The sequence below is a fragment of the Parasteatoda tepidariorum genome, chromosome 11 (genome assembly GCF_982258835.1).
Source record: "Parasteatoda tepidariorum strain Cologne lab strain chromosome 11, Ptep-v5.0, whole genome shotgun sequence".
Taxonomy (NCBI): Eukaryota; Metazoa; Arthropoda; class Arachnida; order Araneae; family Theridiidae; genus Parasteatoda; species Parasteatoda tepidariorum.
In genome coordinates this window covers 2,736,204-2,761,959 of record NC_141765.1, presented here as the reverse complement: position 1 = coordinate 2,761,959, position 25,756 = coordinate 2,736,204, and the positions used below count along the sequence as shown (strand labels likewise).

At 30.2% G+C, this 25,756-nt stretch overlaps 1 protein-coding gene across 1 annotated transcript; it reads right to left on the bottom strand.

Moving 5' to 3' along the window:
• Positions 1 to 4,995: 4,995 nt before the first annotated feature.
• LOC107455571 (dual specificity tyrosine-phosphorylation-regulated kinase 2) lies at positions 4,996 to 21,124 on the bottom strand. The gene has a single exon (XM_016073195.4). The coding sequence runs from the start codon at positions 20,884 to 20,886 to the stop codon at positions 19,189 to 19,191; it is 1,698 nt and encodes a 565-aa protein (XP_015928681.1). The 5' UTR covers positions 20,887 to 21,124; the 3' UTR covers positions 4,996 to 19,188.
• Between the last annotated feature and the right edge of the window lie 4,632 nt (positions 21,125 to 25,756).

The following is a 25,756-nucleotide window of genomic DNA, read 5'->3' as shown; positions in this document are numbered from 1 at the left end:
GTTCCTATAACAATTCATACCTCTGTTGGTACTGATCAGGAGTTTCAATGTCTTCTGGATTGGTTAAAAATGACGAGGCTACGGAGTTGAACATTAGTAGTCGTGAACCCAAAATTGGATCGGCTGTTCAACGATGGTTATAAAATATAAATACTAAAAAAAAATTTTAAAAAACTATTCTAGGATCGAAAATTTGTTTGTTTTGAAACTATCGTAGATTAGCGTCGCCAACTTGTTCACAATGATTCAATATTCCAAACTTCCTTAATCATATAATAAATTTCTTTCTTGATATTATTACCTCCATATTCAATTAATTCTGATGTATGCAATTATAAACTATTTTGAAAAATTTGTTTCAATATTTAATTTTTCATTTTCTTAAAAAGCTTCATCCTTGGATTTGAATATTTAGAAAAAGTTCATTTAACTAATTTCTTGATATTAGAAAAAATTCAAATAAGGCAATGTTTTCTTCAATCTAGTCAATAATAATTTAAAATTTTCTAGATTAGATGCAATAACTTCTCTGCCTTTCTTAGTAAGTAGCAAGATGTGTTTAATTCTCAATTTGTGAAAACTATTTATCTTTATTTTTTTTTAATCTAAATTTTCACAAAAAAAGAGCATAGACTTCAATGATTATTATCTAATCGGTGGTAAAATATGCTTTTCCACTTTTGTTTTATACCATTTTATTCACCTCATATACGTCCAAATTAATTTTTTTAATACAGTTAAACCCCTCAATCTTCAAACCCAGCAATATATCCACTATAAACAATGGTTCCCTATATCCTTATTTTTTGAAAAATATTTCTTAGCGTGATAATTATATTATTGGAAATAGTGATTGCTAAATTACATAATGTGTTTAAAAAATTATTAACTAATGAAATAGATAATAAATCAAAAAATTAAGAGAAAAATACTTTCTTAGCGAAAAATTTGTTTTAATGATACATTTTATGTATGAAAAAATTAGTGATTTTTGATTGAATGCCATTTGATTCTAAATTGAGTTCATTAATTTTCCTATTTACAATCAGCAAAGAATTTAAATGGTGCAGAAAATTTAATTTTCCTCCAATAAGTCTTTACCCTTAGACTCATTATTTTGTTTAATTTTGCTTGCAATGTCATCATCGGTAGGTGTACCAGAACTGCACAACGTCATCACTGAAACATTCAAGTTGCTCTGTAACATCCCAAGAGATAATTTTTATTCCATTTTTTCTTAACCTCAGAATTATAGGTAAATTGTCATCATATCTGTCTTCCACAATGGAGTTTTTTTCTTCAAAAGCCTTTGAAAAGCCTACTTGTCAGAAGCACTTTTGGATTGTGGTTGGTGTCACTTGCCTCCACAATTTTTCTAACAAAACAATTGCTATTAAAAGAGAGATGTATTCTGTGTCTGTGTTGTTCTCCATGTAGTTTTCTAAAACATGTATCACTTGTCTTCTGTAGTGGGCCTCCAGATGGAAAATAACACCCTGGTTCATGGGCTACAACACAGAAGTTGTATTTAGAGTTAGAAATATGTGCTTAATGTATTAATTATTAGCAGGGCTGTCGCGGAGCGAGTTTTCGCGATGATTTCCGCGAAATTGTCCTCTTTTTTCTAAAATCCACAAATTTCTCAATGTTTTAATTTAAGTGAAAATTGCATAAAACTTGAATTTTTTTTTTTCATTTTTAATTTATCATTTTTATTTAATAGAATTTTTTACTTTCCTGAAGCCTTAAATTGAACATGTAAAATTGATTAGATATTTAGGGGAGTGAATCAATAGCAAAATGACAAGAAAATAGTTCAGAGATAATCACAATCTTGTCAAGTAAGGTGGTCTTTCTACACTTAAGGAGGGTAATAGACTGATAGCATTATCTTCCTGAAGTCAGTAAGAGTACAAAAGAAATTGGAATCACAAAAGAAGGAAAATGTTATAAATCAAATCCTTGACAGAAAATTTTTTACACAGGCTAGCACTGGGCAATGAAATTTCTACTGCCTTTCTACATATCCAGACAATTTTTCCTTGGCGACTTGTTGTGATTTCTTAAACAGGGATCAGTTTCTTAGATAAGAGGGAGATAAGGCTTTTGTAACTAGTTTAAATGTAGAATGTTTGAGTTTTCACAGCAATTACTTCTTACAAAGCAACGGCCAAGAAATTGCGCATTGATGAAGGAAAATTGACCGAGTTTTGGAAATCAAAGACCGAACGCTATCCAAAATTGGCAAATCGATGTTTCTCTGTGCCTACAAACAGCGAGGATGCAGAAAGATAGTTTTCTAAGTATAAAAATGCATTAAGTGATGAAAGACAAAACATAAATGAGAATAATCTGACAATGTATAATACTTTGTAAAAAATTCTGCTCATTTAAATATAAATATTAATATTGCTTGAATTAAAAAGAAATACTTTCGTTGAGTATTTTTTAAGCTTTTTTTATTATTTGTGCAATTTCTGTCTATTGCATCAATTACATAATAAATTTTTTTTTATGTTTTGAATATGCGAAATTTTCAAAACTTCCCGCGAATTTTGGGTCTTTTTTTCCCGCAACAAACTTGCAGCCCTAATTATGAGCTAAATGCATTTTTCTCATTTAAATTTTAACGTCTGACTATGAGGAATTTTGTAAAATTATCCAGCTTCTTCAACAATAAAAATAACTTTCTCTTCTTAAGCCTGCTTAAGATGCATTTCAGCTTTCCGCATCCATTGCACAAACACTTGCTTCTTCCGCAACAATCTTTAGAGAAGAATTCTTTTTTTTTCTTCTTTAAATGTATCCATCTATCTATTAGAGCATACAAAACACTTTTCCTCGAATTTTTTAGTAAACTTGCGTGCTTTAATTTGAAACATTGGTCTAGTCACAGAAAGATTTCTATGTTGCTGAATGGTGAACCTAACAATTGCTTTGAAGAAATTTTATTTTTTGTTTTCTTGTACGGCAAGAATCACACTACGATTTTTCAAAATGTTTAAAACTGTAGATTTTGATGAGGAAAATTCCTAACACAGTGCTGATTGATTGAATGATTCCAACTTCAATACATTTGATAATTGTTCTCAATCAAAGGTGCTTGACTTTTTCACTGCTTTTGAAAGAAAAGTTAGTTTGTCTCCAATTGATACTGTAAGAATTTGAAGAGAACAGTTGAAAAACAAGTTTCATTCTTGATTTTTAATGTATTATTTGTTCTTGTAGGGATAAGAGGATTCCAAGAATGATTTATATTAAATATGATAATCTTATTAACTGCTGTTTTTTTTTTTTTTAAACGTAACATTTAAATTTTTTTTTTCAAAAAATTGAAAGTTTTGAAAATAAAAATTGAATCTTTGGAGGGGGAGAGAAGTAGAAAAAAAATGGAAAAATCTCATCGCTGAATACATAACAAATTGGTAGATATTTAAAAAATGTTCAAATTATTTTGGAATAATGGAATGCTAGAAGAAAAAACTACTAATATAAACAGGAAACACTTAGATAGTAAAACTGACTTAGATAGAAATCTGCTTAATTGAGACATATTGTGTGCATACACTACATTTAAGGTTATTTGACACAGTTCAAAAGCTTTTAAAAACAAATAAGGTTCAAAAGAAGTCATTTTTAAACTTTTTAGAAGAAAAAAAATATGATAAAATCTCTGTGATTTTCACAGTTTCTATCTTTTCAAAAATACAATGTAATTTTTTAAATATAAGTAATTTAGTTACTTATAGTTTTGTCACGCTAATTTATTTAACAATCTTTCTTAATCAGGCAATAGGCGAATTAAGTAAAATATTTTACAAGATAATAAAAAAAATTTTTAAAAATAATTCAGTATGTATTAATATTTCCAGATTTCTAGATTTAAAATTTAAATACTTGTTCAAAGTTCTAAAAATATTATTAAAAGTAGAATATAAAAATATAAAATAGTACAATGTCACCAAAAACCTTAAGTACAAAATAGCTTGATATCCGTAAACTGTCAACGCTTGGAGGAAAAAAAGGATTATTTAAAATTCCATTCTGTAAAAAAAAAAGGAGAAAGATTCTAGATTGCAATAATTTTAAGCTAATTAATGATCATTGCAATGATTTATAAAAAAAAAAACTTTTATCATGTTATTTAACACTTAAGTTTTAAAATGATCACCATTTCATGATTAATGATCCTTATTAAGAGTTTTTAATTACGGAGTATATTTACATGTTTTGTTTCTCCTAGATAAAAGCTCATAAAGCTAAGATAAAAATCAAGATTGCATAACCACTTTTATTTATTTTTTCACCAGATACGCTAGAAAACTAAATATTCTTCTCTACCTGCTTCTAAAAAGGACGATTTAAAAATCAAAACATAGGAAGCCGCTAAATCAAAAAAATAATTAAAAAATAAAAATATGATATAAATCCATTCTTCTATACTGCATGCAAATTCAGTAAAAAGGTGTAAAAACTCAATTTTGAAAATGATGCACAAATTCAATAAAGAATGAAAAAAATATGCAGAAAATTAATTATCTTGGAAATCGTTATTATTTGCTTCTTTTTGTTAAAAATAAAAAAAGAGGGAGGCTAAAAGTAAAAATTACCAGAGCAAATGGAAACATCAATGTAATGGTGGCAGCCCTGCATAAGAAAATTTACAACAAAAAGCTACTAAATTTAAAGATTGAATTTAGATAGTACATGAAAATATTTGTAATCCAATACGAACCACATAAACTAATTTAACAGTCAGTTTTAAAAAAAATAAATTCCTTCAAAAACCAAATGTTTTCCAAAGATTTCATGAATGTCTTGCGATGGAAAAAAAAATGCATTGCTGGTATACAATTGTAATTTTTTTCAGAAATAAAAAATATTACATAATTACTCTTAAAAATCACAAGCAGAGTTTTTGCTAAGGTAGCATCTATAGCAAAATGCTATAAGACTAGGTATCAAAAGATGTTAGAATTAAACCATATTTTTCCCTTTTTCTTAAAAGAATTTTACAAGATGTTACATAAAAAATAAACACTTATATGAAATAACAGTGAAGAGAATCATAGAATGTCTTTCTTAAAATTCTTATGATTGTTTTATTAAAATAGGTATGAACAAATACTTATTAAAGAAAAGAAAAGTGTACACAAACAAATTAAATTTAGTAAGAAAGAATACATAACTTTGAGTTTTACACTCGCAAGAAATCTTAATTTTTTTTTTCAGTAAAACTTTAAAATTTTTTTACCTATGAAAATTTGATTAAGTCTTATAGCAATTTAATATTTTGGTTTAGCTTAAACCCTGATCATAACAAGGTTGAAAAAAAATTTTTCAACATGTAACACATATCATCCGATTTATTAATAAACAAATTAAATGAAGCTTCATAACTTGGTTTAAAAACTTTCCCTCTAAAATAAATAATGAACACTAATAAAACATCTTACTGAGGAATAAAAAAATTACATACATCTTTTAAGTATTTATAATAATTTTTAATTAGGCAATATTAAATCTAAACAAACTCTTAGTTTTTTCCCTTATGCAGAGAATGATAAAATGGATTCCTTTCCTAAAGAATTCATTCAATCCTAAATTCAAATAATTTAATCAAATACTGTTTAAATTCCTCTTGAAATTGACAGAGCTTTGGAATGCTGATTGAAAACTAAAAAGAATAATAGAGAACAGAAATCATAGTTGAATGAATTGTATGCCCAAGACATTAGCCTAGTTGCCAACTTTTAGATTTATAGCAAAAGATTTTTTCAGAGTAAAAGAGAAATAAGGTAGGATTAACCCTTTTTAGGAACAATATGTGAAGTTTATTAGATTTATTTTTATACATTTAAAAACCCCGTGGCAGAATCGTGGCGACATTGTCGCAGAACGTTATAGAGTTTTTGCAAAAAGATTTATCTTTTGGAAAGTACAAATTTTTTTCTTCTTTCTGCAGAAATTTTCGAATGATTTTTATCTTTTCTACAGCAGTATATTCAAAAGGTGTCTTTCTCGCGCATCGGAGTGAAAAAAATGCTTAGTGATTTTTCTTTTCTCCTTTGATAGTAATGAAAAATAAAGAATAATAAAGTAAAAATTTTGGCTTTCTTTTCTGCAGAAATTTTCGGTTTAAATTTTTTAATGCAGTCATTATTATTGCTATTGATTTCCACATAGTTTTTAAAATCCGATATTTTTATTACGATATTATTTATTACAACAACTGAATCTTGAAATGAAAACATGGATTTAGTAGTGGAGAGAGGGGCACCTTTCAACATTTTTTGCTAAAGAATTATTTGGGAAGTTTTATTGCTTTCAAAATCTAAGTTTTAATTTTTATTTACTAAATTGATATTTTAGGTAACCTCTCAATTTTTTCTAAAAGTCTAAGCCAAAGACAAAATACCTAAGTTTAAATATTTAGTGAACCACGTATTTTGTTGAAATCTACCCCTCCTGAGGGGCAGTTTTCCACGGGTGGTGGGGCACATTTCAACAATCGAAGAGAACGTAACAAGATCATACATTTTGGAAAATTAACTACATAATCATAATTACTTATTCATAGAATAATAATAAAAATAATGAATAAACATATTGGATTGATTTAGGTTTTTTCTATATTATTTTGTCTTTAATTAAATCAAAGTTTAAGGAGAATGTCATGAAAAATACAGCTCGAACTGTTCCGCTGCTTAAACTTGGTTGAGGCAGTTTCATTTTAATGTCATTTCTTTCTATACTACTAATATACTCTTTATCTGGAAAATAAAACTTCCAAGAATCTTCCTTCTTTCTCATAAAATTTACTTTATAGCTGACTTCTTCTATCTCTAGAATTTTTTCTACAAATGGAACTTTCTTTTTTCTTTCCACAAAACTCAATAAGAACAAAGTCATTAACCTCTATTATTGTATCATCAGTCATATCAAAATCCATCTGTTCTTCAATATCTGTAGTGGAAGGCGTCAAAAAATCTTCATATTCTGATTCAGTGTGTAAAGAAATGTCATCTGCACACTCACTTTCAGAAGATTCAACAAATAATAATTTTTTTGATGGTTTTAACTTTAGCTTAATTTCATTTGAGATTGATTTCCTTGTCTATTCCAATCTTCGAATAGTTTCTTCTTGAATGCGGTTTTTCTCAGGGGTTCAGTTAACATTTCCGACTTTCCCTTTTTCCTACCTCTTTTTTTAGCCATGGTAATAGATTTAGGGTAAGGTCTCACATCTACAGGTGTTATTAAGCTAGGCTCTTTAGGTTTCCTTTCAGTTGACCTTGTTGGTGTACAAAAATTATGATTTCCTTTACTAGTACTTTGAAGACTATCTATTTTACACCTTTCTTCAACAATTTGATTCACATGAAGAATTTCACTAGAATTAATAGAAGCTTGCGAAACTGTTACAGAAGAATGTTCAAAGTCTTCATCAGTAAAAATGGTACGTGAAAAGGGCCAGATTCCAGTTTTTTGGAAACCTGCAGTGATGTTTTTGTTTGTAAATGTTAAAGTATTTGCTATTGCAGCCAAGTTACGTATGCTAATGGTCTTACCTGGATTCAATATCATCCAATCATTTTGTGCTACTCTCAATTCAGATTTGAATGGCCCTATGACTCCAACATCCAGGGTTTCTTGCTGGACATCAAAAACTTGTTGGCTTTTGTATTTAGAACTGTAGCATTTTGTGTTAGTTGTACATTGTTTGATTTCATCAACCAAAAAATTATTTGACTTCATTTTTTTTAAATCTATAAAATAAAGCTGAAAAGTCCATTCGAAATAAGTTTGGTGCTGCTATTAAAGATGCATCATTCCTGACAGCTTCCATTGCTTTTTCAATGTTTCTTTCTCTAACTTCTGGTTTAATGCGCATTTTTTTATATGTTCGCACCATTTTTATAAACTGTGAGAAGGTAAAATAACAGGATTGAGCATTTTATTAAATATGTTACATCTCAAGCTTTTCAATTTTCTTAAAATTAAATTATTTTTATTCTAAATCAAATTTTCTTGAATATTTTTATAAAATTTTAAAATAATTCTTTTATTGACTCGTTTAATGAATTCCCTGTTAATAAATTCTATTTTTAACAACAATGCAACTAACTGAATCTTGATTTTAAGCTTTTAAAAAAAATTAATATAATTGAAATTTTTTTTGCAAACATGCTTCCTTGAACACATTCACATGTTTTTCAAAAAGTTTAAACTAATGCCTTACAGAAAAAGTTGAGTATTTTGAATGCAACATCCGTAATTAATGGGCTTTTTGCAGACTAATGACTTCTGCAAGGTTACTTAAAAAAAAATAATAATAAGCCCGGGACACCTTTCAACACTGTTGAAATGTGCCCCCTAAGGTCTGTTGAAATTTGCCTCTGGTACAGACATTTTGGTTAAAGTATTATCAACCACTTTAGAAAAAGACTTATTACTAATAAATAATACAGCAGTTTGAAGCAGAATTAAATAAACTAGTTGATGAATAAATATCACTTACCTTATTAAAAGATTACTTAAAGTTTAAAATCAAAACTGTCTTTTTACTTTTGGAATGTTAAAACATGTTCCACAGAGTAACACAACAGTGGTAAAAAGAAAGTGCTTAAAACTAAATGTCAACAGTTATGCATAATTAAAGCTTATTGTCTGTCATATTGGCCAATCATTAAGTAATATTAGAAGGCAGAAATCAAGGTGTCCCATGTTGAAATGTACCCCCCTCTCCCCTAGCCTTTTTCATCATTCGATTCACATGGTTTCGTCGTCGATCTTTTTCTCTCTAGCTACTGCTACGGATTTCACGATTTTTTAATTATTTTTTTAATGCGATGATTTACAAAATGCGAAAGAGGAAATAATCAGTGTGTTTTCACCCTACAAAATGTGAGAACATCACCCATAATATTAGAATTAAAAAAATTACATATTTAATTAAAAAATTATTTTATTTCATCCAAAAAGAATTATTTATTTATTTATTTTGAATTTTTGACACTTCTGTTACTTTAATTTAGTAACATGTATATTTGTTATTTTTAAAAGTATCTTGCAGAAAGATATTATTATTAGAGGTATGTCGCAGAAAGCCCGAAAAAATTCTGCCACAGGGTTTAAGCACAGGTCTTTAAAATGAGTTAAATGTTACAGCATTCAGGGTTGGCTGGCTTAAATCAAAGGGGTTTATTTTTTTAAGGGGAAAAAAACAAAGCTTGCATTTTTCTTTTTATAAGTAAAAATCTTGTAAATACTAACTTGATTTTCCATAATTTATGTAAATTTTCCAATAATCTTGAGAATAATTGTTATTATGAGTTACATTAAATAAATATACATGTAATTTTCAACTGCTTACCTCCTAATACCCCTGTTCAAAAATATATTTATAAAATAAATTAACATGATTAAATTTAATAGTTAAGTCATAAGTCTCCAAAAAACAAAATAATATGAACCATCACAAACTATGTGCTCTGATTTTTTTTCTTTCAATTATTTAAAAAAGTGTGTACAACAAATTAAGATCAAAAGTTTTTCAATATTGTTAAAAATTACATTATGCTTGCTACAATCAAATGCACAAATGAGAATGAAGTGCTTTACTGATTTTTTCTCAGCTTATTTTTAATTTTTATAAAGTATCGTTTTATTAATGATTTTAATATTTTAAATATATAATACGAAAATACAATAGTATAAGTTTAATTCAAAAATAAATTACCTCACATTTTTTATTCTCTTTTAAGCTAAAACTTGTATTTCATCAAGTGGGAGGTGGGGGAGACATGATCATTTTTTTAATTAAATTGATACAATTGTAAATTGAATACTCTGCAAATAATTGATATTAAATAATGCTAAAGTATGACACATTTATATATATTAACAAGCAAATGAGAACTTTCTTTTCACATTCAGTCTTTTACAGATTAATACAATCTTTTAATATTAAATTTTTATTTGCATGTAAAGGTGAAATGTTAATTAATGTAGGCATTTTTAAAATCTTCAGTTATTCTTTTTTATTATATTAGCATGTTTATGAAATGAAAAGTAAATATTTTTTAATTGTGTATTGATAATATTAATTAATAATTGAAAAGGCTTTCACGATTATACTTTACAACAGCTTAATTACATTTAATTTAGAGCCTTAAGAATTATTTGAGCCTTTGTTTTAAATAAACCAAAAAAAGCTGTTTTTTCAGGGGTTTTTTTAAACCCAGCCAGCATTACAAATGGAGAGTTTTTTTTTTTTTTCAACAAAGAATAATATAAAATGCTCAAAAGAACATTAACTCATTTTCAAAGAGAGAGTAGATCAAATTTACTAACTCTGATAGGTGCTTAGTTAGTGAATAGATTTTTTTTTCTTCATAAAAGAGCATTTTCCTCATGATTCACAGTACAGATCATAAAAAAAAAATATTTAGCAAAGTTTATTTAAAATAAAATTTTAGTAGCTTATTTATTATTTTCAAACAAATTCAATTTTAAACTAAGCCAACTATCTGGTAGAAAGTGATTGACATGACTTTAAAACAAACAAATATTTTAAGTAAGTAAATTTCTTTTAGGGAGGCCAGCCTGGCAGAGCGCTCACTCCGTTCCTTCAATTGCCTTGTAGAATGGAGGTAGTACGTTGGAATCTTGCCATAACTTTGAATACATATCCTTATCTCTTCCTCAAAATTGTGCTATTTGTTCTTTCGAAGCACTAAAATTTTTAGTAGTATTAGTAATAACTGCTGATTACTAGAAGCGATGCTAAGAATGAGATTTAAACAGATAAAGAGAAAGCAGATTTACTAATCAATGCTCGTTCAATCAACAAACTTGTGAAATGGTCCAGCTATTTAATGAGATCTGATAATGGTCCACTATATAAATATTGTAGATTAATTTTAATTTATGACTTTAAATTCGGTGAATCTTTCACTGATTCTTATCTTCCTGCTGCTTTTAGGCATTTAAAATATGTCAAAAGACACCTCAATACCAGGGCTAAAGAGAATAGAAGGGCTGGTTCACTCCTTTGAAATATCTCTCGCCGCGCCGATCCTTAACTTATCGTTATAAAAGAATATGTAGATAAAAAAAGTGTCGATATATGCCTTCATTTTTCTTAATAGTTAAAGTTAAAACTGAACTTTTTAAAATAAAGTATTTATCGTGTCATTTTCACCAACTAGCAAAACATTTTTATAAGTTTAAAATGGTATTTTTTTTTAATATAATAACCAAGAAAGTTTTTTTTAAAATATGTTTATGAACAGAAATAATGTGTTAATTACGTAAAGTTTGAAGGCTAATAACCAGAAAAAGTGTAACTTATTTTTACAAAGAGAAAGATGCGAAGTTATCATATCTTTGCTTGCGATCTCCGAGATCTGTGGACACAGTGACGTCATGAGGAGCGAAATCGTAGCTTCAGCTCTAAGAGCGGAGTGAACTAGCTCTTCTATTCTCTTTAGCCCTGTCTCAATACAGGCAAACATGTTTTATGAGAAATTATCAATTTGAGCAAGAATCATTAAACTTGAAAATGTTAGTAAAACGAATTATTTGAACTGTGCAAATGCTGCATATTTTGCCTCCAAAAAATGTCTTCTGACTCCCATGAGAATCTAATAATTGTTTAAGACAATACTGGTTGTAATGTGGAAGTAAAGAACCATTCCAAAGAATATTCATTATATATTACAACAAGAGATAACTAATTATGTAAGAAGTAATGATCTGCCAGTGGGCATTATAACTGAAAAAGTCACAATACACTATAGAAGCAGCCAAGTTGTAGGGATAAGAGTGCCCATTTTAAGATTAAATAAGAACAATTTATTCCATGCACCTTATTTTAAACATGAATTTGATGATTTTATATGACAAGGTCTTGCTTTAAGTAGATTGAATACACCTCAAAATTTGGTTTTGGCGTAGATTTTCTCAGAAAAAAAAATTAGTTACGTGCATAGATGGCCAGTATGTAGAATTAGGAGTAAAAAAACGAAATTGCTACATCATGGGACAATGATGCATTGAACAGAACTTGTCCAGAAGCATGCAGAAATGCCAGTATTTTAAAAAAAAGTTCATACACTCATACGTGACTCAATGAAAGAGTTTACGTAAGGGTTAAAATACGAAAAGTTGCTAAAATGAGATGAAAAATTTTCTAACATATTTTATAGACTGAAAATTTTCAAAACTATGAAATTCGCTTCATAATAAAATAAAATACTTATCAGTGATTATAAGGTACTAATAGCTGCATGTGAGAAAAAAATTTTATTTGCACGGCATGATAGACGTGTACTCAGATTTTTAATTTATTATTAGTTGCAGATGTTCAAAGTGTTCAGCGGATAGACAATTTCCCATGGGTCAATAGTATCCTTTCAAACTATACATTTCATATTTTTTAGAAAATGATACAATTTATGAATACAAATAAATTTTACACTTTCATTCGTTTTTATAACTGTCATTGAACAGGGTTGCCACTCTAATCAGGAAAAAATATTCCCTGTAGATATTATACACCAGAGAGACACCAGACGAACCAGGCGACACCACCGGAGGGGAGACACCAGACGAAGAGGAACACCCTGGTCCTCCAGGTTGGGGGTTGGGCCAACAACCCCACCCTGTAAAAAACTCCATGTTACGAAATCTCAAGTAGAAAATAAACCCGGGCTGACTTTAAGGAAACGGACTGGAAATGGTTTGAGGCATATGAGAATTGGATCGTGGAATGTTCGATCATTGTATAGAAATAAGGGGTTGCAAATGCTGATTGAACAAGTTGACAGCTATAGAATTGATTTGTTGGCTGTGCAAGAAATTCGATGGACAGGAGAGGGAATAATTGAAAAGAAAAATCATACAGTTGTCTATAGCTGTGATAGAGAAAAACACGTTTGGTACTGGTTTCATATTGAGTAAGAGAATAAGACCACTTCTGATTGATTTTGATTGCAGGACACCTAGACTATGCAAAATAAGGATAAAGGGCATTTTCTTTAACTACAGTTTTATCAACTTTCATGCTCCTACAGAGGACAAAGATGGCGCGGAAAAGGAGCTTTTCTACGAGGAGCTACATAGATTATATAATTCATGTCCTAAAAATGACGTTAAAATCTTTCTAGGGGATGCAAATGCAAAAATTGGAGTGGAAAAAGAGTTCAGGCCATTGATTGGAGGGTATAGTCTTCATGATATTTCAAATGACAACGGAAAAAGACTCATAGATTTTGCTACAGATCATAATATGGTCATACCAAGTACAATGTTCCAACATAAAAGAATTCATAAAATGACTTGGAAATCTCCTAATGGAAATACTTACAACCAGATTGACCATATTTTAATTGATTCAAGACACAAATCGGATATACTGGACGTAAGATCTTATCGTGGGGCAAACATAGATTCCGATCATTTTCTAGTTCTGGCAGAGGTTAGAGCCAGAATATCAAATATTCGTAAAGCTCACGGAGAACGTCTGAAAAAATATGATGGTGAACAGCTAAAAAAAGAGACTACAAGAAAAAAGTTCCAGGAACAAATTGAAAGGAGGCTTGAAGTGACTGATGATTCTTCAGAAAGGGATGATGTTAACAGGGAATGGAATGTTATTAAGAGAGCTCTTATCGAAACAGGAGACCAGGTTGTGGAAAAGATCGAGAGAACCGGAAGAAAGGACTGGTTTGACAATGATTGTTTTATGGCAACTTATAAAAAGAATGAGGCTTATAAACGAATGATAAGTTCAAGGCATGCAAGAAATGCTGAAAATGCTTATAAAGAAGCAAGAAGAGAAGAGAAGAAGATCCATAAAGAAAAAAAGAGATTATTTTTCGAAGATCTTTTTGAAAATGTTGAACATTTAAGGGGATCAAGGGAAAGCAGAGCTTTCTTTCGAGAAATAAACTTGGGTCGCAAGGAATTCAAGCCAAGAACAAACTCTTGCAGAAGCAGGGAAGGAACGATCTTAAGCGATAGAGAAGAGGTGCTGAACAGATGGAATGAACACTTTGACCATCTGTTGAATGGTGATGAGGAAGAAGACGAGATAGCAATAGACAATTTACAGATGCATAACCAAGAAATGGTTACACCTCCAACGTTGGAAGAGGTCATCATGGGAATTGACAAATTAAAAAACAATAAAGCTCCTGGCCCTGACACCATACCATCTGAATTAATAAAAGGTGGGGGAATGGAGGTTGCGAAGAAAATATATGATCTATTACTAATTATATGGGAACGGGAAGTAATCCCAGAGGATTGGAAAATTAGTTTGACTTGTGTAATTAATAAAAAGGGAGATGTTCTTGAATGCTCAAACTATCGAGGAATTAACTTACTTTGCACGAGCTATAAGGTATTCTCAAATATTTTATTCAATAGACTTACTATGTTTTCAGAGGGAATAATAGGAGAGTATCAAAGTGGTTTTAGAAGGGGAAGATCAACTACTGAGCAAATTTTTGCCATTCAGCAGATATTGGAGAAAACGAGAGAATTTGGAATTGATTTGCACAACCTGTTCATTGACTTTAAAACCGCCTATGATAGTATTAACAGAAAAGCTCTGATCATGGCAATGAGAGAATTTAAAATACCAGAAAAATTGGTGAGATTGATTAACCTAACACTAAGTGAAACTAAAATCATGGTAAAAATACAGAATTGTTTATCAGAGCCATTAGAAATAAAAAATGGTGTGCGACAGGGAGATTCTTTAGCCTGTCTCCTCTTTAATCTAGCATTAGAAAAGGTAATAAGAGATTCAAAAATCAATAACAGAGGAACTATATTTAATAAGTCAATACAATTGTTGGCTTTTGCTGACGATATAGGAATTATTGCTCGAACACCAAGAGCACTTGAAGAGGCCTTTATTTCTTTAGAGAAAGAGGCCCTGAAGATGGGTCTAAAAATAAATGAAAATAAAACTAAATATATGCCTTGTACTAAAACAGCCCACAGGAGTACCCATCTAAAAATTGGGGGACATTCATTCGAGGTAGTGGACAGCTTCACGTATTTAGGCTCTGAAATAAATAACAGGAACGATGTAACTGCAGAAATACGAAAGAGAATCACAGCAGCAAATAGGTGCCTTTATGGATTAAGAAAGTTTTTAAGATCAAATGTAGTCAAGAGAAAAACAAAGCTGTTATTATTTAAAGGCCTCATTAGGTCAGTTTTAACATATGCTTGTGAAACATGGACATTGACTCGTGCAGATGAAGAAATGCTGAGCATATTTGAGAGAAAGATATTACGGTGCATTTTTGGAGGAATTAATAAAAACGGTCAGTGGTTAAGAAGATCAAATTTAGAACTCTATCGATCATATAATGAACCAGACATCGTAAGATTCATTAAGGTCCAAAAGATAAAATGGGCAGGCCACTTAGTAAGAATGGAAGAAGACCGTATTGTGAAAAAGATTTTTGATGCCCGGCCGACAGGAACACGTAGAAGGGGCAGGCCAAATCTCAGATGGCTAGATACCCTGGAGAAAGATTTATCTATATTAAAAATAAAGAATTGGAAGTCCATTGCCAAAAGAAGGACAGCTTGGAAAAAACTACTGGAGAAGGCCAAGGCCCATCCTGGGCTGTCGAGCCAGTGAGGAAGGAAGGAAGGATATTATACACAATATATTAAGAGGAAACACACTATCACTGCACTTTTGTGCAGAGCTATATAGTACTAACTATGAACTAACTATATATGTACTAACAAGTGAGCTATATTGTACTAACTATACTAAATTTAATTAGCTTAGAAACTTAGAGAAAAAAGGTACAGCTAAACATATTGAAAACAAATAATGCTAGAGTAAATTAAGTAGTTTAGTATAGCTGAATCATCAATCTGCCATAGATAGCGCTTTGAGTGGTCACCATTTTTTAAAAGACAAAAATAAGAAACAAAATTCCCTGTATTTTCCCAGTTCGTAAAGAAAAACTAAAAATTCCCTGTATTTTAGGTGATTTTTAAATTCCCTGTCATTTTAGGTAATTTTTAAATTCCCTGTATTTTCCAGGTTTTCCCTGTGGAGTAACAACCCTGCTGAACAGCCGACCGAATTTTCAGTTTACAACTACCAATGTTCAACTTCGTATCCTTGTAATTTTAAACCAAATATAGATGACAAGGGAACTTCTGGATCAAGCATTGGGAGAAATTAGCCTTCATGGAAGATTTCTTGATGAAAATATCCTGTATTTCCGTTACACGGAGAAGAAAACCAAAAAAAAAAAAAAAATAGACACAGTAAGCCTGATGCAAGGGGACTTTAACCCATGATTCGTCTACCACTGAGGATATTTTACATCAGCACTGTGCGAGCTGGGTACAGAATTCAAATCAATCAGCCATCGCCGGGATTTGAACCTGGTTCACCTCATTGGGAGCCGAGCACTCTATCCCATCTTTCATTGAAAAATTATTTTGAGTATTAAATAAAATATTTCTAAAGGATTGTGATCTGACTGAAAATTTTGAAACAGATATTAATTTTTTTGATAAGTTTATGGGCTCACTCCTGAAGCAGTTTGATGAGACAAAAAATAGTGAAAGTGTGGATGAACTTTTTTCAAGGTATTATATTTATTCAAGTTCGATTATTCGCAGTTTCCAAAAATGAAAATCTCCATTGAAGAATACTCTGAGTATAGAAGATTTAACTAGGAATCTTTTCATAAATATATCAATGCATTCCCCTTTTTATAACATGCTTGACTGTGTTATGCAGACCTTTTGTTCAGAAATACAAACAACTCTGGAATTGGTTTCTTTTATATGAATCAAATCAAATGATGTAATAAACATATCTATCAACTCCCAAATAATTTTTAAAAAACTGTAGAGAATGTATCGAATTGCTTACCTTGTATTAATTAAAAATTGTATATAATAAAACTATATTACATACAATATAAATATATATATATATATAATATACATATATATATATATTAAAAATTTATATACTTGTATAGATTAAAAATAAATTAAAAATTGCCATTGTGGATTTACAACATTCATTTCTCAATAATTTTCCCTTTAATTTCATTTATATCTTTGTCCTTTTAGTTAATTTTCCTAATGATTTTTTTTATATTCATTTATTTTGAAACCACTGCTCCATCTATATTGACCATTTTTATCAAAACAGTCAATCATTTTGTTCAAAGCTTTTTTATATAAGTATCAAAACTACATAAAATATATTACATTTTAATGTTATTTTTAACCAAGTAGTTACTGGGGGAAATTTCATTTTCTACAGACCATTTCTAACAGTCTACCTTGTGTTGCAGACTGCTGGAGGAAAAAAACTCTGCTGCCGCTAAGGACAAATGCTTCCCATTGTCTATTTCATTGCAGTTATCCAAATAATTTAAAATCACATATAGTACAAAGAATAAAATGTTAAAATATTCATTTTGCTACCAAAAAGATATCCTGCATAAAGTGTAAAAGTTGGCAACTATGCATCATGTAATATCATTCTATTAGTATATCATGATGAGTGAAAGCTTAGAATTAATTAACTAAACTTTAGATAAAAAAGATAACCAGAATTGATGTCTTACACTTCAACTTTCATGGGTATGTTTCCTCTAGTTTAAGGCCATACACAAAATATATATATTTCAAATGTCACGAACATAATTTAGATGCCCACAGACATTTTTTTAAGCACTAGCAAAAGTGCAATGATGTTTATAATTTTTTAAAGTTAACTACTTTTTTAATGATCAATTGTTTTAATATTGAACAATTTTTGTTTATAAATATACTTTATTTTTAAATGCATTCCATTCTGGTTTAAAGCAAAAATGTTGTCAATTGTTGAGGTTTTAAAATTAAACTACAACTATTAATTCATTTTCAACTATAAAATTTGAAAATAAACTGATAAATAAATTTACTATTTACGAATAACCAGTTAGAATATTTAGAAATTTATTGTTATAATTTGATATGTAGAAAATAAGCCTAAGGTGAAACAATTTTTCTTCTATAATTTAATTTGAAAACTTAAATTTTGAGAAATTTTTATAGTTATAAATGACTAATTAATAATTGACTAATGAATATTGCTATAAATGACCATAAAAAAAATTCCGCCACATTTTACAATAAGACTAAAATTAGTTTTTAAGTAATAACTTTCAATATTATCTTAAACTATGGTTTGACATAAAGCTTTTCATATATTTTTGTTAATTTTTCAAAAAATTTAGTTGAAATATAAATAAAACTGTAATTTCATTGAACCAAAGTTTTAATTTTTAAAATTAAATTTACAAGAGAAAAAAAAATTATACCTTAGGTTTACTTTCAATGTATCACACTACTGGAATAACATTTATAAAAAATATTTTACAAGTAGCAAATTTATTTATTGGTATTTCATTTATTATAATTAATTTATAAATAGTAAAATGACAAAGAGAGACCAAAAATCAAGCTGGAAGACATCTAAAAATATAGTATATTATAAAGAAATATCTTTTCAATTTTTTTGTATTTGAAAAGACATAGGTAAATAATATTACAGGTTTAATGATATATTTTTTTTAATAAATATACGAAATTTGAAAGTTAAGGAACAATTTTTTATAATCTTGTTCACGGCCGACCATAAAATTATGCTGAAAAAAAGACATCTATTTTTACCTAACATATTACTTAACACCCCTATAATGATTTTTAATAGTTCAAGTCTTGGGGTAGTTTTGAGCACAAGAGAAAAATTTAAAGTATAAAACAAAACTTATTATTTTAGATAATTCCAAACTTTTATATTAAATGTCATACTAGAATTTCAATTAAAAAATAACTTCAATTCATTCTATAAAGTATGTTAAAGTACTTATCTATACATGTGTTGATAAAAAGATTTGTTTTTTTAACTATAGCAAAATATTTGTGGATGGTGTATTAACGATAAATACACAATAAATTTAAAATAGAGAAAATCACGCAAACCACAGCACAAAAACACATTGGCATAGAAGCAAACGCAATTCAACATAAAAGAGAGGAACTGGCAAATTATTATAGTTAGTTAAAAGTCACTATGTGTTGCAAAAGCTCATCATAAAAACTATAATAATCTAAATATCACATATGTTAAGGAATCTTACCAATAGTAGGTAATGTACGACAGTCAATTGTCGCTGTTTCCCCTGCACTGTTTAAAGAGCTTCTAGTTTTAGAAGTATTTATATTAGGTTTTGATGTGAGACTAGAACGAACAGCTGTTGCACCACCACTTCCTAAACTATCTTGAACATATATTTGGTGAGATGGATCTGCTGTATTACTAGTACTTTGTGGTGGACGTGGTAGCCGTCGTCGTAGCCAACCGTGCCGCAAAGCAGCAGGTGGGGTTAAGCGTGCATTAGGATCCCATTCAAGACAACGTTTCAAAAAATCTATAAAAAGAACATCATCACATCCACGAAGAGCTCTAACCCAATCTTTGCTAGCTGGAGGACCTCGCAATTTACCTCTACGTGACCTTCCTCCACTTAGAACCACTTTACCATCTGGTTGTACTGTAGCTGTACAATAACGAGGATAACCTTTCGAATTGATAAAAGTCTTGGCACGTTTAGATTGTTCTATTAGAGCTACAGATGGCATTCCCAAAAGTTCTATCATGCAAGCTAATTGGTCACTTTCATCTTCTCCTGGAAGTAATGGATAACCAGTAAGAAGTTCAGCTAATATACAACCTAAGCTCCACATATCAATAGGCATTCCATACTTTGAACCAAGAATAATCTCAGGAGCACGATAAAATCTAGACTGTATATATGTATACACTCTTTGATCCTCAAAGCAGCTAGATCCAAAATCTATCACCTTAATACCACTACGTCCTTGTTGTTTTAGCAGAACATTTTCAGGTTTCAAATCACAATGAATTATTTTATTTCTGTATAAAGCATCTAAACATTGTAACAATGAATGTGCAAATTTGCGAACTAAAGTTAGACTAAAGCCTTGAAATTTATTTTTCTTTATAAGTTCATAAAGATTAATACTGAGAAGCTCGAATGTGATACAAACGTGATTACGGAATGTGAAATGCTCAAACATATGTACAATATTCATTGTGTTATCTTTATCTTGCTTTCTTAAATGATCTAGAATTCTAATTTCTTCTTGAGCTTGGCGATAAAACCTTTTCTCATTACGAACCATTTTCAGAGCAACGTATTGATTGTTTTTATGATCATAAGCTTTAATGACTTGACCAAAACTTCCTTTACCAATAACTTTTAACATTTCATATCGATATGATATCTGATCATGGGGCACATGAAGATAGGAACCAGTGCTATCATCATAGCCACAGTTCGATGGAGCACCTATAACACCTTGCCTTTTTTTTGCGTTTGCACCAAGAAAATATATGTGCGAATAGGAATAAATTTCCCAATGTTCATATGGAGTTAATTTATGCATGTAAAGTTTCATCACCTGCTCTGGGGTAGCAACAAGAACTTTTGCTTTACTACTTTTGTTGCTTGATGAGCTGTCCCCACTCGTTGCAGGACGGACTTCGGGGAGCTGAGGAACTGCTTTAGACGATGAATGGTCACTTTCGTTTTCGTAAATATGACGATTAGTGTTATTTTGGTAAGCAGTCTTAAAGCCCCCGACTGTCTGACTTTTAATCGGCGGTAGGGATGTTTTAATGTTCTTGTCAGTAATCTGAGGAAGGAATGATTCCTTCGGTGTTGAGCTTTGATTCCCATTTATACTTGTCACTAAAGATCTAGTGCGAGATAAAGGCATATTAAATTCTTTCTCTGACATTACATAGGCTTAGGAAAACAATTTTTAATCGAACAAAAAAGTAAGAGTGAAGAGGAATCTGTCCAAATCTCTCCAATTTAATTACGACGTAAACCATCCTCAGATATATAAATTATGCACAAGCATAATTCCCTACAAGCCAAGAAAAAGCCTTCATCCCGCTAACCTATGTTATGTACATAAAAATCGAATTTAATCGAAACAATAGCAACAAATTTTCACTTCACTTCAAATAAAAGCTAAGATTAAAAATAATACATTTTAAGCACTACAACTTCAACTATCAGGCTTTTTGATGCAAATCATACTAAGGAATCGTTTTTGCTGCATTTGTTTCAAGCACGACAACCACCGTAGTGAAAAGTAGTATGTAGTACTTTATAGGCTATTGGCAACGGTCTGGGAAACATTCCTGAGAATGATCCGAAGATATGCCATCACAATTCTCCAAAAAGGCTCCGAACCGACCGTCGGCAATAGGCCATTGTGTAGCTGTAGTGCGACATAAATAAAGCACTACTACTCAGCATGAATTGGCGATCGAAATGGGCTGCAGGTGGCGTAGAGCAGAACTCTTTTCCTATGGCAACACTTCACATGCTTTCCCCATTAGCGTGTGGAAAGTCATAGAGGAAGGAAGTACATTAGTTTCTCTCTTGATTTTCACATAGATTAAAATCTTTTAACTTGAAAAACTATATGGAACTAAAAACTACATTAAACATAGTTCTAAAGAAAAGTATCATAGAAATTTTAAAAAATATTTTTATTAAATAAAAAGGAAAAATATTAAGAAAAGGGAAATTATCGTAGTACATTCCTATACAACTGAAAAGAGGAGGAGAGGGAAGGGAGAAGGGATAAAGGCATGAAACCGGTCTCTCCCCAGATGGCGTATTCGAGTGTTGCGATCGCGAATACAGTTCATAAAATAGAGAGATTTTCACAGCATTTAATATCCTCAGGGGTGCCTTTTCCCGTCCGTTGGTGAAAATTTTCAATTCAGTGATATTATTATAATTTTTTTTATAAAAAAAAATACATTTTTTATTTTTCGCGATCGCAACACTCGAATACGCCATCTAGGGAGAGACCGGCTTCATGCCTTTAGCCCTTCTCCCTTCCCTCTTCTCCTTTTTTCAGTTGTATAGGAATGTACTACGATATTTTCTCTTTTCTTAATATTTTTCCTTTTTATATAATAAAAATATTTCTTAAAATTTCCATGATACTTTTATTTAGAGCTATGTTTAATGTAGTTTTCAGTTCCATATAGTTTCTCAAGTTAAAAGATTTTAATCTATATGAAAATCCAGAGAGAAACTAACGTACTTCCTTCCTCTATGACTTTCCACACGCTAATGGGGAAAGCATGTGAGGTGTTGCCATAGGAAAAGAGTTCTGCTCTACGCCACCTGCAGCCCATTTCGATCGCCATTTGAAGGAAAGAGATTTTCTCAACAAGTCATAACTCATCATTATATAGTTTGTCTAAAATAAAAACTCCCCCGGACATTCGTCTTGATCTGTGGCGGTGACTATGGTAACGAGGTATGACTATTTTGAGTAGGGGTGGAGGGTCACTGTTTTGATGCGGTTTTGGCTCAGGTCGGCGAGAAAAAGGGAATCTCTTTCTTCGGTCTATTGTGGTAGTCCTAGAGTGAAGCTACCATCCCCGAAATGCGTCATTCTTGTTTTCATATGAACCAGATGATCTCAGACTTTGTGGCGGGAGGAGTTCTTTGCTTAGGCAAACTATACTGTTTGTGTTTGTGTTTGTTTGTTTATACGAAATTAACGTTGAGGACCCGTCATAGTAAGTTGATGTAGATTTAGAGTTCATCTTACCTGCAGTAAAGTAGCCTGAAAAGCTTATATGGTTACTTTACTGGAAGTCTTATTTATTTCAAAGTTTAAGAGTATTGATTTGTAAAAAAGATTTTAAAAAGACAGTAAAATTCATTCAATATCTTTAAGAGAAGGGTTAAGATTGAAAACTTTACCTCACATATTTAATCATCACTTTGAAAATTTAATCACAAATATTCAGTAGGATAATTTAATAGGATAACTTACAAGGAAACTACTTTTAAACATAATTATTGAATATCTATAAATTAATAATTATTGTACAATATCAATGTTTCAAATTTCCTAAGATTTTATTATATAAAATGCAGCATATAAATATACAAATGATGAAAATAAGAATGCCTATTGCCAAATAGATCGTCAATCGTACTTACACCACTTAAGTTTAAACTGGTGTGAGGAATAACAATACAAGTTTTAATTGTTTTTCAGCCATTAAAATTGGAATCTATTACTATTTTACATTTCGAAGGAAATTTCCTTCGAAATGTAAAATAGTAATAGATTCTTAATAAGTTAACTTATTATTAATTAAAATTTTGACCACTTTCTCAGTTATTGGAGTTCATATATTTTAACTGGGGTTCTCTACCTCACAGTAATTTTCGTTTAATGATAGCTTCTATCAAAATTTATCATCAAAAAAAATTTATCGCTAATCAAATTTACAACTACTTTGAAACTAGCTGGAGTGCTATCATCTCAAAGAGCATTGTGTTAGATCATTTTCTGACCACTTTTCCGAGTGCTACAAGCAGAATTTATCTCCAATAGAAAATTTGACCCCTCTCCTGGTAACTAGAGGTTAAAATTTCAAAAGGTAAAAATTTCATTCACAATTTCTTTCCAAATGTTGCAATAAAAACTTTACTCCCTTTTATCACCAAGCAATTTTCTACCACTTTTTGAAATAAACTGTAATGAAGTTGGCTTCAAGTGAACCAAGGAAGAAGAACATCTAAAAACAAGATACAAAACTCAAACAATTAAAAACAAATAGAGAGCTTTTTGACGTCATTAAAAAGAAAAACCTTTGCAACATCATTTAATGTGACAATCCCTTCCTAGGAAAAGAGTTTTACTTTTTGAAAAACAATAACACATCCATCAAATTAAATTTTGGAATAAACATCCATTGACTTGACTTAAATAACATTCATTTATATTGCTAAATTTGTTAATTCTGAAGATATTGAGTGGATGAACCTGGTAAGTGACATTATTTGATTTTTTCCTTGAGGGACAGAACCAGATATGTGACTTGGCAATAAATGGTCAGCAAACTGCCCTAAAAAATCATTCGCTTGGCATCGATCGCTAAGCCAGGCAGTTCGAAGTTACTTGGGAGAAAAATGGAAAATTGAAACAGCATGGAATCAACAGTTATAAAATAGAAAGAAAAAAGAACCTTAAATGATTTTAACATAGAATTTTTTTATGTTAATGCAATTCTTTTGATATATTATTATTGCTATTAGCTGAATACTTATTATACGTACGGGTTGGAAAAATAAACTAAATAATCAATAAATCGGTAATGATCAATAATATTAAATCATGCACAAATCTAAAAGAGATATACTGATATAATTAATTAAGTTAAAACAATTCCAGTATTTTTTATTTATTATTATTTGTTGCTCTTTCTTGTGGCTTTGCGTTATTAGATTAAGCAAAACATGTTTTTAGAAGTTCATTCCATCAAAATAAAGATTAAGATTATTCACTATAATGTTATTGCTCCAGATTGTAAAAATTATCATAATCAACAATCTTCTCTAGTATTTATTCTATTCATCATTATCATCATCATAGTTGGCCAGACAGCTCAATGTGAACCAATGCCTTCCTCTGATGATTTCTCCATGACAACTTCCGATTTATCTTTGATCTCCAATTTTTTTCATTAATTGCGAGAAAATCAGACTCCGACTCCACTAAGTCAGCCCTTCTCAACCGCGGCCTTCCCCGATTTCTTTTCCCAGTGGGACTAAAAAGCAGTATCTTTTTTATTGTGTTGTCGTCACTCATTCGAATCACGTGGGCGATCCAATTCATTCTATTTATTTTTATGTATTTAATAATATCAGGTTGTTTATAAATCTTGTACAGTTCAAAGTTAAATCTCCTTCTCCAGTTATTGTTTTTATTTACACCACTAAGTATACCCCAAAAAATCTTTCTCTCAAATATTGCGATACAATTTTTATTCTATTCAATGGGCCATAAACAGCCACAATTTCCACAGTACCTATTGTAGGAATCGTTGTGCCTGTATTAGTATATGCAGTACCCATTAAAACAACAGCAATTAACAGAAATTAAAATGATATCAGAAATACCAACTACCAAAAATAATTTTATTCGTATTCTTATTTTTGAATAACAAGGCATCGGCTATCTTTAAGATGTTGGTGCGCACTTAAAATGTTAAGTGTTAAATCCGAAATGTTATATATTTGGTAAAACTAATCGCAACTTTTCTATAAAAATCGCTACAGCTCAGCGGTGTCAGATTAAGTCTACATATAAATGAATCACAGAGGTAGATGATTAAATTTTATCTTGCTTACTTTATTTTGACAGCAGAGATTGCATAGTTGATGGAAATTATACTTCGGTAAAATTATATCAAGATCAGAATTCCATTTTCATCTCGCTAACCATGAGTTGTATTTATGGTTTTTACCTCCATTTCGAGCAAATGCTGATTAGTTTCGCTTAAAAGAACTCTTTTCGAAGGTGATTTGCTACTTAAAACAGGCGTTCTCTTGTCTTCTAGATTCAAGACTAAGCTGGAAATTTGCAAAGTTGTGATTTACGGTGCAGTATGAAAAAAAAAAAAAAAAAAATGAGCGTTGCGCAACTAATCATGATCGCGCAGTTTCCCATGATAGGAAAAAATATCCTAAATAGTTTCATAATAATAATAAATAGCGTATTTTTTGCATGAAATTGCTAATATTTAATGAAAAAATTGAAAATAATAAATATTTTT